Raw genomic sequence first — 16,903 nt, forward strand, 5'->3', positions numbered from 1 at the left:
ATGTGGTACACGTGATAATCTTTCAGTGTTATGATAGAATGGAAAAATGTTTGGCAACATCCTGTCGATTGATTACTAATTGACTTATTTAATGACCTTTTGTAATTAGGATGGCTTTACGTTTCACCACCATTCAACTCATCTTTAATCACTGATCCAATTAATGAACCGGAATCTATCGTCTCCAAGGACTTGTAAACAAAGTACCCATTAACAAGTTGGGGCTGTGTCATCAACACTGACTTGTTCACTTGATATCTGCTCTAAGTTTATTACATTATTTCACCACCAAACTGAGACACATATCTGTAGTGTTATGCTATGACAATCAGTTACCAATATGTCATCATGATGATTTAAAAGTGGTATAAAATTGCTCAAATATGTGTTTAATAGGACGGCCATTTTGCAGTATTTTGTAGTTCTTGTATGGTTTGCTTTGTAAATTGTACTTTTTTTATCTGAATTCATCCCTTTAATTGTTGTTTTGTTTCTTTTGATGAAATTGCAACATGGACACAGGGAGATGAAGAAAAAGCTCAAGGTAGACAACCAATACCAATGATGGATAGAACCAGAGCACATGAACTTCCAGCCAATCAGGTAATGCTGAATTTCATTAAGGATCAACTGCTGCTTAAACTGTCATCCACATTTTAGAGAATATTTTTTCGCCTTTTCCTCACTTGATATCGTAACCTTGCCAGTTGTCATTTTCAATGGATATATTGTTGCCAGCAGTCATTTTTAGCTCCCTTGTTCACACACGTGAGCTAGTTTCATAGCAGTGTCTTTCTGTCTGTCCGTGTGTGTATGTGTATGTGTTTGTCTGTCTGTCTGTCTATCTGTTTACATGATAACTCAAAAACACCTGAACAGATACAAGTCAGATTTGGTAGACAGGTACCATATGCTAATTGCAAGAACTGATTAGATTTTCGTTAGTTTGACTTGCATATTAATGAAGTTATGACATATATAGGGCTATTTCATTAATTTTCTACCAATATTTCATAAGTAAAAGGCCATTTTTCATCTATGATTATTTCAGCAAAACCTTTGTATAGGGTAAATGCATTGATGTAGTCCCAAAGTCTTTCAGTTCATTTTACAAGGAATGATAACAGTGACATTGCTGTGTAACAGTAGTTTTCAAAGACTTATCTTTCTTATCACATTACACACTGGTTTCTCTCTCTGTTCCACAGGTTGGCTTTATTGTTGGCATTTGCATGCCCTGTTATGAACTACTCTACAGAGTTCTACCAGGGTCGAAACCAATGATGGATGGAACGGCGTAAGTCATCTTATGTCAAATGCATGCATACTGCTCTGCACATTTCCAGATTACCGTAACTGTAAAACATCAAATGAAGTGTAGCTAATAGTAGAACACACTCTCAGGGCTTGTTAGCACTTGTTAAATTAAGTTATTTTAAGTCCTGTGCATGCATACATACATTTATATTTGTATGCAGTGTGCGAAATTACGTCGGTCCGACGGTCCGAGACCGACAGATTTCTCGTCGGGCCGAAAGTTTTTAGTACCATGTCGGTCCTGATGACCGACTGAAATTTGGAATAAATGATGAAAATTTCTCCGTCAAGACCTGTAACAGATGCAGATGATGACTGACTCTGAATCATGTGATTCAGACTTGAATGTCATGCACCTATCAATGTTTTCCACCGTGGGAGTGCGGGGCAACAGGGGATATTGATCGCACTTCGTGTCCTAATAATTGGGAATTCGATCTCAATAGTAAGCCAGACGGGGAGCGGGTGGGGTTGAAAATGTCGCAACATAGTAATTTTTGTCTGGCGATTTTTTGCATTTACAAGTGTTGATAATTGCCTTGAAAGTCTTTGTATATCATATCTCAAGTTTATTTTAGGAGTAAGTAAACGCACCCCTTTTGAGGGTATTAGATCTGAGCTAGGTAAATTCCCTTGTAAAATTAAGATATTGGTGTAGATTAAATAATTTACCAGGAGACCATATTTTGAAAAATGCACTTACAGAAAATATACAAATCTATTCTCCATAGGTAAAATTTGTTCATCACATTTTGGGAAGTTACAATCACAGTCGTGTTTTCAGTGCATCTAGAGTAAATTCTTATTCTCAGTTATGTAAGAAGTTAAAACACGAATATGAAAATCAATACTTAGAAACTTGGAAGAGAACCCTTTTAAAGGATTCAAGGAAGAATGGAAGTGGTAACAAATTGCGCACTTATAGAATCTACAAGACCAAGTTTGGTTTTGAAAAATATTTAAGAGATATTTCAGATTTCGGGTTACGTAGAAGTTTACCAAACTTTGACTGAGTGATCATAATTTACGTGTTGACATCGGTAGGAAATGTAAACCTCATTTACCTTTAAATGAAAGAATTTGCTTGAGATGTGATAGTAATGTTATAGACGATGAGTTTCACTTTTTATTTACATGCTAGTGTCATATTTCTGAGAGATCAATTTTGTGCCAGAAAAGCGGAAGAGATTTTTCTATCACTATGAGTGTTGAAGAAAAAGTAGAAAACATGAAAAAGATTATGGAACATAATTTTCTGAACCTTGATATATTTATAAGGAATTCTGGTGTTTGCTGACCCCTCCAGTAGCTACCTACAGTTAGCTGGTTACAGTTAGAGTTATATGTGTACTTCAATTCAATTTACGTGGATTTTTAAATCCATTTGATGGTGTTCAGTTTTGGACATGTTGTTCTTTCATCTGAAATGAACCATACCACACTCTCTGTCAGTGTGTGTGTTGAGTAATAAAAGATGGATTGATTGATTGATTTTACGAAGAGTCTAATCCCTCCGATCGATGCGCATAGCATGGTGCAGTTGATTACATTCAGATCATTATGAATTACGTCCGTGCATGCAGATTCTAGCAATGGAATGAATTGATTTTGGTGCAATAATGCAATATTGTAATAATACAATATTATAATAATACTCGTCTAGTAAGTGTAACCCTGATAATGATAGCATATCTGTGTCATATGACAACAACACCCAGTATCACTTCACTAGTTCCACACTTTAAGTGTTCGGAATTTACATGTACACAAATGTACATAATACAGCCCTTCATTTTATCAAACTGACTCCGTTTTCTTTGCTTTGATTTTCCATTGAAGCGTTCAAAACATAAACGGTTCATAGAAGAGTTTAAGACAAAAACCTACTAAGAGAACAGTGCTGTTGACTAATCATATTTGGTTTTGAACATGGAGGTATTTTTTTACCTCTATGGTTTTGAACTACGCCCGATACAATTTTATTTTTTTTATTTTATTTTTATTTTATTTGATACACAGATCAACGGGCAAACCCACTAACAGATCTGCGAAACAAAAAAGTCACACAATCACAAGACAAATGTACAAGACAACCATAAAAGTAGCACGATACATTAAATTGAAAAAAAAACATACACGAATCAAAAAGGAGAACTGTTAAAATGACTGGATAAAATAGTTTTAAAACTACACAGCGTAGAAAAAATATCTATATTACATTTGAAAGAGATATCATGACATGCATCTGGGCACTGTCAGAAATTTCTACAATTAACAGAACACAAGTCTGGTTTAAAAAGGGGTTTCCTGCGTAAATTTCTACTGGGGGCATAAAAGCAGATTTGATTTAGAATATCTGGAGCATCATAATGTGAATGAATTATTTTGTACAAAAAGCACATGTCAAGGGTTAGTCTTCTATTGTGTAACTTAGGAATGTTCAGAATTCTGCAATAAAATGGGTAGCTGGATTTACTGCAGTGAACATTGAGTTTGCGACAAATGTATTTCACAAATTTAATTTGTACTCTCTCGATTTTTTCTGACCGGCCCTTCTGGTGGGGTGACCACACAACAGAGCCATACTCTAGAATAGATCTTACATAAACAAAATACAGAGAAATAATTGCTGAAATGTCATTGAATGGCTGGCAGAGACGCTTAATAAAACCAAGAGATTTGAAGGCTCTAGAAACAATGTTATTGATGTGAAAAGAATAATTAAGGTTGAAAGTAAGGTAAATGCCCAAATCCTTGACAACAGAGACCCGTTGAAGAGGGTACCATTGATGGAGTAATCAAGAGAGGAAATGATTCTTTTCTTAAGTGTAAAACTGATAAATTTACATTTACTGATATAAGGTGACAGTTTCCAGTTGTTAACACCATTGTGCAAATTTGTCAAGATCTTGCTGTAACATGACACAGTCAGCGAGGGATGTGATGGTGCAATAGATCTTGGCATCGTCGGCATACAAGCTGAGCTTTGCAGAGGACTAGATGTGACACGACAGCCCAATTGTGCTACCTGCAGTCGACAGTCAAGTTCACGTTTCGCTGCGTTTGTTTGTGGACCGCCAGAACATCTTGCTTGCTTGTTGGTCTTTAACCAAAGTTCACAAGGCCGACTGTTACCACGATATATCGATGTGATAATAAGTGTACATTTTATAAAACAGAGCAGCCTTATCATAACAGTTTTGTTGAGTTGCACGATCCGTCGTGTATACTCTCTGAGGCCGAGATTAGGGCTTCAAATTGTTTCGATGTATACCGGTACCGTTTTACGACAGGCATGCAAAACTCTCCGTCATGGACTGTAGGTCTAAATGTCGCAAAAAATACGTCTTTTAAGATTTTACGGTATCATTATCTGATCGTGCCGATGGTTTTCAGCAGTATCGAGTGTCCGTCAAACTTTTCAGAGTCATTTTAATAACTTTAAGCTTTCAAAGGGCGATGAGACCCAGCAATCGTTCAGGCAAAACTTTTTGATCAGAAAATATGCATTCATTTCCGCGAGTGGCGTTTACCATTCATGTTGTCTGCAATTTCTATAATCAAGAAAAAGTTAAGATACTTTTCCTTTTAATTAAAAATATAACTTCATCTGTTTCTTCATGAATGCAACAGAGGCCACATTTAAGCATATTTATTTTTTCAAAATGTTGAAAGTAATCCATACCAAGTATTTTCTCCCTTCTGTTTAAAAAAGACTTAGTAATCAATGGTTGCATAAAAAATATTCATACACTTATGACTGTTTTCAAGGTACTAAGTTATTCACTCACTCTTCTACCACTCGCGTTGGCTAATTTCAGTGATTTTCAGCTCGCCAACCATTTTCTTATCACAATATCACATGCCCTGGTGTAGTGTACATTTGTACACAGCAATGTAGAGAACACCATTTCCCATAGGAAGTCATGAGAGACAAATTTTCTCGCTTTCATCAGCCACATGTAGCCAGTGTATGAGCCTGTATTCCCCGGCCCCTGGGTGTGTGACATCATTTTATAGTCCGAGTGTGGGGATTTGACATGGCTAGAAAAAATGTCAAATTCTCCTGTTAGTCCCATAGTCCCCCCCCACCCCCCGTGGTGGAAAACATTGATAAATGTGTGCACATGACAATGAGGAAGATGAGGGCTGTGATCTTTTTCAGATTCCAGATCATGTAGATTAATGATTCATGATCATTCACCTACACTATTCTGCAATCTATGTGAACAACAGTCCTTTGGAGTGAATACTTACTGACTCTATTGATAAAAGGACATGAAAAATTAAATATTACAACATTCAAAAGCATAGTATTGGTGGAGAAGTTGACTTTAATGGTTGTTAACAACTGCATTTATTGAGGACCGGCAGTTTTCTGTAAGGACCTAAAGCTTTGGCTTGGTGCAGGCCCTAATATGACCTGAAGCTATTTTCTCTTAATTTCGCACACTGTTTGTATGAATATAATTATTTATTATACATCTACCATCGCGAACAATAGAATTTTGCATGTGCTAAAATAACTGTTCCCTATAGCTTTTACTGTTTCAAGGCACCCACACACCTGCGGCTGAATCTGCGCGTTCACTGTTCTGAACGGTTTTAGGGGACCGGGTCATTTGACAAGTGCCAGAAGATGTCTCGCACTCTGTATGTGTAATGCACAGGCTATCCAGAAGTGCGTCCAAGATAGCGTTCCACACTTGCTATAAATCTGAAGAAAAATTGGTGGCATTGCATGAAAATGGTCAATACTTCGGCAATTTGATGCCCAAGTCACGTATGAAAGAAGGTTATAACGAAAATACCGCAAAGGATGCACTCAGACATTGGCACAGGGCATTGCCAGATGCGAAGTGGAGGGCGATATGTTGCGTCAATGTCCTCGTTCATCCTTTGCAGTGTTTTCGTAATAACCTCATAGTATGTCCACATCCAGGCATATATGTACACACATATGTAGCTATTTTAGCATTTATTTATCTGTTAAGCAAATGCCAATACATTTTACATTTTAATGCTGTCAGTAATTGTCTGGATTATCTTTATTTCTGTTTCCAGAAAAAATTTGCAAAATTGGTCAGCATTGGTTGCCAAACAGAAAGCAGACGAAGAAGATAAAAAGGAAAGGGAAGGAAGAGAAGCAAATGAGAAGAAGAAAAAATCAAGTGATGGTGCAAGAATTGGTTCCAAAACAAGTAAAACCAAAATAACAGAGAAAGCACCATCCAAAGATGTAGATGGTACAATTTCATCAGATCTTCTAGAAAGTGACGATGAAAACACCTAGGAAAAGTTGTGGTGTGTTTGTTTTAGAAAGGGCAGGGTTTAATGTAAATCATATCGCTCTATTAAACTCATTTCATCTCCAATGGAAAAATAATATTGTTTTTAGTCTCCTAGACCACGGAATATTTACAGAAATGTACACTACACACACAGTAGCAGGCATCACAGATCAAACTGAATTCTAAAAATGGATGTCATTATATTAAATTGAATTTATGTATTTTTTATTCCTAGGGTCTTTTGTGGAAGCACCTAAGTCCTATTAATTTTAAATCTGACCAAAGAAATAGTTGATATCAGTGAGCTGGAGTGATCTGAAATTTCAAACTTAGATTATAAGTAAAAAAGTTTGTTAATGACCACAAAAAATTTACATTATGCAATCAGCAGTCAGTTAAAAGCCATTAAAATTAAATGTTGAACTATGTCAGAGGTCATAAATTGATACTTTGTGGTCCCATTCTGCACCCACACATATCAATCTGCACTCTTGACCTGCAACCCCCATTGTGTGTCCTATTTATTACATGTCTCGTATATCGAATGTCGCATGCTCCATAGAATTCAATGGTAACTTGTTGATGACATCATGGGCTGAGTAGTCATCATTTTACTGAAAGTGAACCGGAACTGTTTTCAACTTGACAACTTTGGGATTTAAAAATGATCAGAAATGACATGTTTTATATAGAAAATACTATTTTTACAACATTTTGCAGGAAAAAATTGGATAAATTGTATAATACTAGTTCAAATATATCAATGCGCCATTCAATGATGAAAATTATTATATTTTCAGCAGATTTTTGACAAAATATAGAAATAAAGTATATAATTGTCATTTGTATATAAACCAAAAGAAGTGGAATGAAAACTAAGTTCAGGTGACATGAAATAAAAACATTGCCAGCCAAACAAGAGGCAGGAGATCATTTGCCCTGAGCTCTTATGTCGGGCTAATGATCACCTACCCTCGGGCACATAGTCCCATGTTTGGGCTATAATATATATTTGTGCACTCTTTAAAGTTTCCAAACCAAATGTTCACAATATTGTTGTGGAGTTGACACTAGTTCAAGATAATATCATGTGGCTACATAGTGCAAATGTTCATTGTTGACTGATTGTGTGTGTCATGTACATACACCCATGGAAAGTTTGAATTGCCCAACTCCTGGACATTTTGTGCCTCAAAAACTGTCCAATCATTCCATGTTATATCTTCTATGAACTTTTAGAAGAAAGTAAACAAGAAAATAAAATCAGTAACCTTTGATTTACCATAAGCTGAGTGCAAAGGCCATTTTAACTTATAAACATATAGCAATTTTTGCCACATGTATGTACCAGTAGAACCTTGAGCTTCTGTGAAGTACAGTGGTAACACGAACTCAACATTGATAGAAATGCTTGAAATAAAATGTGGAATCTACTAATTTGAAAAGATTTGCTTGTGGAGTCAGCGTTCTCTACTGAATATTGAAATATTGAAATGTTTGATGATGGGCATCTTTTTGAAGTGTTTTTCAGACTGGAAACCCAAATACTTAAGAGTGGGAAGAGATGTCTGTGATAGTTCATTGAGGACACTCTGTTCAATGACTTGCAATGTCATACTCACAAGTTCAAGGGCCAAGACGTTTCTCATGAGTTATTGGTTACCTCTAAATTCTATGAAATAGCTGACAATTGGTTTTATTCTCAGTGTGGCATTACCTTAAAGGGACAAAGTCAACCATTTTTCATGAATTTTATACGAGATACTACTTATATTGTTTGACCATTTATTCATTTTCGCGATGGTTTCATGTATCGTGTCTAAAACCGGGGTCGAATATATGCATGGTCACCCATTCATTCAGTATCTTTCAACATATAAACCAATATAAATACTGTCTCATATCAAACAAAGTTCCTGAATGGCCAACTTTGTCCCTTTAACAATTTGCAAAAAAAGGAGTTGCAGAAACTTACAATGTAATGATTTGTACTGCTACTAGATGGCCACGAACTGAATGTGTTAGACCCTGAACAGTTTATTGGCCTCTATTAATTATAACCTGGCTGGCATCTGTATCGCCATAATGTCCTACATGCTGCATTTACAATACTTAATCAGATCAATCATAGATCAAAAGCATCAGCATCATAGGAGTGATAGGGGTGGGAGATTGAAATGCACTGACATAGAATGGTAGAAAAGGAGTGGAAATTGAAATGTGTAGAATAGAGACAGAGACTATCAATTCCTGACCTCTGACCTCTGACCTAACTGAAACATTAGGAGTAGGAGACTGATTGTATACTGCACAGAACTGTCAAAATAATGTTACATTGAGTGGAATGTTTTTCAAACTATCTGACTTAAAACAGTTTTGCATATTTAGCAAGTTGCATTACAGGTAATCATTAGTATTCATTACTTTACCCGTCTATTCTCTTTGCCATAATTCTTAAGATATTAACAAGTTTTGTCATCGTTCAGAAGTTGTCATGGCAGTTTAAATCTAAAGTGCAATTTCTCACAACAACATGTAAAGCATTTCAAACAAAGTCTTATATGAATTTATTGCTCCAAGCATTCATCGAACATCAAGGAAAACTTGTGAATTTTCTACTTTTTTATTTTTAATTTATTCTTGTTCAGTTAGCGTTAATGTCATTTGGAAATGCTAGCATAATTTTGCCATAAAGTAGTTTTTGGCAGATGTTGTCGGATAGAAGAAGTCAACATGTATCTTTCCCTCGAAAACCTCAGACCCCAATATTTTGTTAGGAGGGTTGTAAACTCCCAGGGATGACCTCAGTCAGTTGTATTTGTATAATAACTTTTTATAGATCAGGTTTTCTGGTTGTGCAATACAGTTATTGATTATTCTCTGTTTTAAATCTTTATGTATTACATATATTTCATTGGACTAGTACAATATAGTGTTCCATCACTTCCTCCAGAATTATCATTGACATCAAGATTTTGCAAGACATTAATTCTGTATGCAAATGTTGTCTTATCTTCTTTATGGAAGAAAATCATGATATGGTTCACTATGATAAGCTGTTCTATTCAAGTCTGTAATTTTTGTCATATTAGGATTAAAAAAGCCAAGTATAGGTGTGTTGAGATCTAACAGACTTCATTAAGTTATTTTGTCAGTCAAGACAAAGTAGAGATAGGCAGGGATGTCTATCCAGCTGTATTAGTCAAATGTTCATACCTGAACTAACAATATTCAAACTTGATGCAAATGACAATTGACCATAGTGTATATATCAATTTAGATTTTCATATGATTTAACATGGCTGTCAGGTAGCCTTTTTGTCAAAATATTTTACATTTAATGAGATATGATCGGTAAGCATGACTAACATTGTTGCCTTGTTGTTTTTAACATAATTACACATTCATTACTCAGAAATACCTGAACCTCGATCTTTTTTCAAAACATTTTGTTCAAAGGACTGTGTACTTTGATGTCATTATAATGTTTCTCAATTCAATGCAATATTGTCACCAGTTAGGTAGTAATGATCTAACTGTTAGGTACATTTTAGTTTAATTCACTTGTCAGGAGCAATTATCAGTCATGCCAGTATAATAACTTACTTTCAATGTTATCACAAGAATATAGTAAAGCAACAACATACACACGCATGCACATCTATTCATGATACACACAATACGATGACTCCATTTCAATTTTGTACATTTCAGGTCTAATATTTAGACATCCCTCAAATCCATATCATACAAAGTTCGAACTTGGACTCTTATTTTACTCTGTTGTCAGTGTCATTTACAAAGACTTTGTGCAATGATGCTGCTGTCACTGAGTTTGATGATAGCTTGGTTGTAATGTTTTGTGAAATTACAGCTGCTAACTCACTTCTGATACTTTGTTATATCAAGTTTGTTATTTCAGTAAATTTTCAGAGAGACTGTTCATGAAAAACATCTGTCGTGAGCTATACTAATTTGCATTCTGCATATTTTCATCCTGTTTTTTACAATCTTGGGGAAAAAATGAATTTTATTGTAAAAGGATACAGTGTGGACCATAAATTATGTCTGTTGCTTTCTTGCCTTTCTCTCTTGACTATTTTATAAAAACATTAGCTCCCACTTTCTGTACATGGGATCAGTTAGTGTTCATCAGCTGTAGATGTCAATTTGTAAGTTGTGTACCGGTATATGACCATCAACTGCCAAAACTGTACAGCTGCCATGCATGCAGATTGGAACATTGTGTGATATGTGACACTGTTGTAAAATGTAATGAAAAACTTATTGCTCTATTAGGCATATTAAGATCTTGTGTACATCTATTTCTCTCTCTTCAAGGTTTTGTAAAAACTGGTTAAAATGACTTTTTCAGCCTTCTGTTATTCCACTTTGTTGACAGCTTGGCAGAAACAATTCATGTGGCATGATGACATGAACACTATGTGAAATTCATAGAAAGGATTCATCTTTGTTCATGTCTCCCATATGTTTTATTATGCATTCTATAAGTATACCTTATGTAGACTATCTTCCCATCACATGCAAAATGAAACAATGAAATTTGGTGCAAAGATTGAAATGGCTTAGTTTTACTCGATCTCCATTGAATTGTTCATATCTGATACTGTCATGCCTGTTTCACTGATACTGTTTTACAGTGAATTTCATCCATACATTGTTAAGTCAGCAGTATAATATTTATAATGTATCAGCCAAGTATGTTTTATTGTCACTATTTATCCATAATGTATATGTTTTAATGTAAATTAAAAAAAATAGTGCAGTGTAACATAGTTTTACCTTGTAAGCATGTATATACAATCTTTGCATTTTTAGATTGTGAACTTTTATCTTAGGAATGCATGTAAATATCAAGTAGAGAACATCTGATAGGCAAATCAGTGTTTCTTGTAATTTCAATCACCTATTTTCAGTTATACAAATAAAAACATAATAGTAAACAAGATACTGTTTAGCTGTTCAAACACTTAGGCTGAACAAAAAAATTGTGCTGTTCCAATAACCCGACCTACCCTATATTTTACCTACCAACCCTAGACTTTTTAGAGCTACGTAAAACACGGAAGTAAAAAAAGAAAGAAAGAAAAAACCCGTAAAATCATGTGTTCGTTACTTGGCATTTGATTTTTGCTTGAATGAGGATGTCTTTGTTTTTTTTCCTTTTAAATGTATGATACATTTTTCTGGAAATGTTGTGGCCAGTGTTTGACTGCCCTACACCCCTGAAAAATGCATGTTTAAAAATAAATTAAAAATATTTTGGAAAAAATTCCCTGCTGACCTACCTTCCCTATTTTTAAAACCATGTTATCGGAACAGCACAATTTTTTTTTTTTTTTATTTATTTTTTTTTCCTCCTCCTTATTCATGAAAGTGCTCTGTGACTTCAACTTTTAATACCATATATCCACATGTTGAAGGCATTGTGAAAATAATTATTATCAAAGTATCCAGAAAGATGGGACTGTCACCCTCTTTTGATCATTGCAATCACTGAGAAGTATCACTGAATTTTTTGTTCAATTTATTCTGGTAATATATTGCATTGATTTGGTGAGAAGACCCATCAGTTTCTTATACAAAGCCCCTTTTTTCACACTATGCTAAACTACTGTTCACCCTTTCACCACAGGAGGTAGCAGGAAGGATCCTGGGAAATCTGAATGTTCTCTGTCCCTTTTCAATTCATGATATTTCTAATAAAAACTTGTATTATGGATGGCTTGCTCTCCCTTTACATACGCTTTATATACTACTCTATTATTAACATTGACCTAAACCAAAAGGAGACATGTAGAATGAGCGCTGTGCATCTGTCTTTAGCCGTTTCTAAGCCGGAAAAGCCTTGACTGATTTGGTTGAAACTTTGCACAAGTATTAATATCCTGTGGCATACGAATGCAAGTCAAGCTGTTTCGCAGTGTGATCCAATACAGTCAATTGAATGTCATTTTATTATGATAAATTGTATGATCAGAGCTCTGACTCAGACACACCTTGACCAATATGACTCAAACTATGGAAATGTATGCAATAAACTATCACTCTCATGTATGTTAAACCTGTGTTTTTCTTCCGACAGCACCAAAAATTGATGTGCAGTGACTTTTTGAGTCCTTTTTTGGTATTGAAAGTAATTAGGAGAGCCCAATTTCATTGTTACTGTTTCTGTTCTTTTCTGTTCCAGTAAGTTATAGTACCAACCAAGAGGTTTAATGGCTCAAAGGGGAAATATAAAAACAACATCGTCCATCCAAAAATGTCTCCAATCCACCATCCAAATCTTGAAATTTAATGGTTTCACCAACTGACAAGCTTAGAGTGAACTGCTGATTCATCCAAACAACCCACTTTATTAGCTACTATAGACTATAGAAGCTATTGGGATGGGTATCCGTCCGGCGTGCACCATCAGTCTGTATGTATGTATGTATGTGTGTATGTATGTATGTATGTATGTATGTATGTCCGTTTGTGAGGCGTCCGTCCACTCAAATATCTTGAGAATCGCAGTACTTACTGATTTGATGTTTGTTGAGTGGATGAAAAATATGATTTTGAGAAACTTTTTTTTTTAATTTTTACGCTCCCATATATGCATATGTATATATGCAAATGGGAGGTATTCGTATAAGATGGCAAAATGGCGTCTGTGTGTATGTATGTATATCTGTTAGTCCGTCCACATCAAAAACTCCTAAACCGTAGCACCTACTGTCCTAGTATTTGGTGTACAGGTGCACCTAGGGATGGAGATGTGAATTTGTTCAAATGAACATGTCAGTGCCAAAAATATGCAAATAAGGGGAAAAAAGGAAAAATCCTGCAAATGGCTAAAACTCAGTAAGCATTGGTCAGATTTGGTTGAAACTTGGTATGCAGATTTCTTTAGGTATTCTAAATTATGTGTGCAAAAATTAGGATGAAATTTGCATGTTTGTATTTTTAGGGTATTTTTTCCTTTTTTAGTCAAAAAATCTTGTTCTCTGAAATCGCTTGTCTGATTGCTATGAAACTTAATATTCATGTTCCTCAGAATGACCTCAGTCATGCTTGTACAAACTGTATTGATATTGTCATATTTGTAATTTTGGGGCAATTTTCCCAATTTTTGATAAAAAAATTTTTAATCCAAAAACTGCTGATTTGATAGCTTTGATACATGTATTTGGTATACAGGTATCTAAGATTAATCTCAATATAATGTATTGAAGGTATGTTGAAACTGGCAATTTTTTTTTAATTTTGGGGGCAATTTTTGTCTTTTTTGGTCAAAAAAATTTTTCTCCTAAAACTTCTGATCTGGTAGCTTTGATATCTAGTGTACAGGTTCCTAGGGTTTATGTTAATTAGATATATTTAAAATTAGGATGAAATCTGCAATTTTGTATTTTGGGGGCAATTTTTCTCATTTTTGGTCAAAAAATTTGTTTCTCAAAATTTACCAGTCTGATTGCTTTGATATTTAGTAAACCAGTTCTTAGGGTTTTTGTTAATAAGATATATTGAAATTAAGTTGAAATCGGGAATTTTGAATTTTTGGGGCAACTTTGCGAAACTTTCAGTTTTACTTGGATATCTTTCATTTTGTATTTTTAAGATTTTTTTTGGTAATTTTATACCTACTGGAACTAAGAGTATATAATGTGGTGATTTAGTAAGCATTTGATGTTGTATTTGGTGTGAAATGTGGTAAAAAAATCCTGGCAGATTTTGAAAAAATTCCAAACAAATGTCAAAAAAAATTCAGCCAGAGAAGGTTTTACAAAAAGGAAAGGTGGGAGAGTGGGGAAAAAAGAATGTACAATGGATCGGATAAAAAAGATAATGTACCTCATCAATCTTTCAGACACCCCCCTTTATCAAATGGTCCACCCCGATGTATTTTTGTGCACAATTAACCATGCAGTGTATTTTAGTTTAAGATGTCAAGTTAGGTAAAGATTTGAAAGGAATAGTCAAGTTCACCACAGTTTAACTTTATCTCTTGTGTCATCATCCTTGTGTAATTGTTTAAGTTTGTAAGTTGTTCCAGATGTGGATGTACCAGCTGTTCTGGAAGAAAACAATGTTTACTTTTTCCTGTAGGGTTTCTGAGTTGATGATTGTATGTTGAAATTTCTCCATGTATCTGGTGTATGGGCAAAGTGTAAACATTGGTTGCATGTTATGTATTTCAGTCTATGTCAAATATTGTAAATGAAAAATCAAGAACAGTTTACTGTGTGCTTGTAAAAGATAACATATTTGTCAATACATAAACTGCCTTGCAGATTGATTGTCTTAAATATTATCACAGAAGTAGAAAAGGAAAAGAAACTAATCAAATTGCTGTAACATATTCACCTTCAGTGCCTGTATAGGACTATACTTAACTATTTTATCATTACATTCAGCAGTTTATTATATCTTTATCACTCTCCATGGGCCAAGGCACACTTGGGGTCAATGTGATCACTCTGTGCCAGTCTGTGTATGTCAGTCTGTCTGTATATGTATGTCCATGTTTCATACAATTGTTGACTTGTTTTGATAACTATATGGGAGCGAACAGTGATGTTGTCACTATTTTTTGATATTGTTGAAAATAGGCAAATTAATGCCAAAAAAGGCGTATTTGGTAAAAAATCTTCTTCTTCATAACCGCTGGTCAGACAGCTTTGTTATTTGGTATACAGGTCCCTAGGGGTAACCCAACTTAGATTTGTTCAAATTGTGATGAAATATGCAAATCTGTATTTTTAAGGAATTTTTTTGTCATTTTTGGTCAAAATTTGACTCACATTGTATGTAATTCTTGTACTGTATAAACCCTATCAATTCACCTAGAAAAAAATAATTAATATGATTTTAAATAATTAATTAGGAAATCATCAAAGCCAAAATAATTTTAGTGTAGAATTATCAGAAAGTTCAACTTTTTTTGACAGTTCATAGTGAAATGCTTACCATCTTGGAGGATTAAAACATGTAAAGGCAACTTTCCTGAATCCCAACTTTGACATATTCTGAACCGTCATTTATTAGGCCCTGTATGTTATCGAAAAGAAATTGCTCATAATAGTTTGTCATGATAGGGTGGTCAAATAAATAGAGATAGAGAAAGTTCTACTTTCCATTTATGGTTGACTTGGTAAGGATAAAATAAATAGGAAAAAAATAGAGTGGTCAATTAAAAGAGTGGTCAAAGTGATAGGGTTTTTATGGTAAAGCTGGGCTGTAAGATTCCTCATGTTCTATTTATAGCAATTATGCAATCTGTGTAAACAGTGCAATGAAAGTGTTACATGATTCCTTATAATGCTTTTGATGACCTTGAACTTCTTAAGTTTCAAACATTTGTCTCTTCAGTGTGCTTTCTCTGATTAAGTACAGTCTCAACTTATTCAACAGAACTTACTTACAATGTTAATTTGAAAGTTAAAATGAAAATACTGATAAAGGTAACCAGCTTAAGATTCTTTATAACCTGACAGATATGCTGTTCTCTTAAGACGTAAATCATGATTTAAGCAAGTCTTGTTTACTTTAATTAGAATGTAATTAACTCTCGTTTATTAGCTACTATAGACTAATATAGTCTATAGAAGCTATTGGGATGGGTATCCGTCCGGCGTGCACCATCAGTCTGTATGTATGTACGTATGTATGTATGTATGTATGTATGTATGTATGTATGTCCGTTTGTGAGGCGTCCGTCCACTCAAATATCTTGAGAACTGCAGTACTTACTGATTTGATATTTGTTGTGTGGATAAAATATATGATTTTGATAAACTGTTTTTATTAATTTTTAATATTGTTGAAAATATGCAAATTAGCACCAAAAAAGGCGTTTTTGGTTAAAAAATCTTCATAACCACTGGTCAGACAGCTTTGTTATTTGGTATACAGGTCCGTAGGGATAACCCAACGTAGATTTGTTAAATTATGCAAATCTGTATTTTTACGGATTTTTTTTTCCATTTTTGGTCAGGCCATCCTGAAATGAGCTATCAAAGATATCCACCTTCTTCATCAATACATGTGTCACGAAAGGTTCTTCTCTACTTAACACAGCAGAGCTCTGTCAACTGTTGATTCGCTTGTTTTTTCAAACAAACAAACTGGTCAGACAGCTTTAATATTTGGTTTACAAGTCCCTAGGATGACCTTAGTGAGATAATTTCATACAGTCAGGAAATACTTAAGTTTGTATCCATGTCTATAGTAGCTTCAGGGACTTTGGCCCTATGTTCATATATTGGTATGATCCTGACATTCCTGATACA

The 16,903-nt window shown here is 34.6% G+C and overlaps 1 protein-coding gene across 11 annotated transcripts in view; it reads left to right on the forward strand.

The window, feature by feature from the left end:
* LOC139132396 (probable 3',5'-cyclic phosphodiesterase pde-5) overlaps nucleotides 1–11,575 on the forward strand; it is a 243,066-nt gene extending 231,491 nt beyond the window's left edge. For 9 of the 11 annotated variants that reach the window (XM_070698724.1, XM_070698726.1, XM_070698732.1 and 6 more), the window contains 3 exons: nucleotides 523–603; nucleotides 1,209–1,297; nucleotides 6,382–11,575. In XM_070698724.1, coding sequence (XP_070554825.1) covers nucleotides 523–603; nucleotides 1,209–1,297; nucleotides 6,382–6,610 — 399 coding nt within the window. In that variant the 3' untranslated portion in view covers nucleotides 6,611–11,575. Of the gene's footprint in view, nucleotides 1–522; nucleotides 604–1,208; nucleotides 1,298–6,381 lie in introns of those variants that run through there. The other 2 variants (XM_070698733.1, XR_011552272.1) reach the window with 2 other exon arrangements.
* The last annotated feature ends 5,328 nt before the right edge of the window (nucleotides 11,576–16,903 follow it).

Source organism: Ptychodera flava, chromosome 5, assembly GCF_041260155.1.
Source record: "Ptychodera flava strain L36383 chromosome 5, AS_Pfla_20210202, whole genome shotgun sequence".
Classification (NCBI taxonomy): domain Eukaryota; kingdom Metazoa; phylum Hemichordata; class Enteropneusta; family Ptychoderidae; genus Ptychodera; species Ptychodera flava.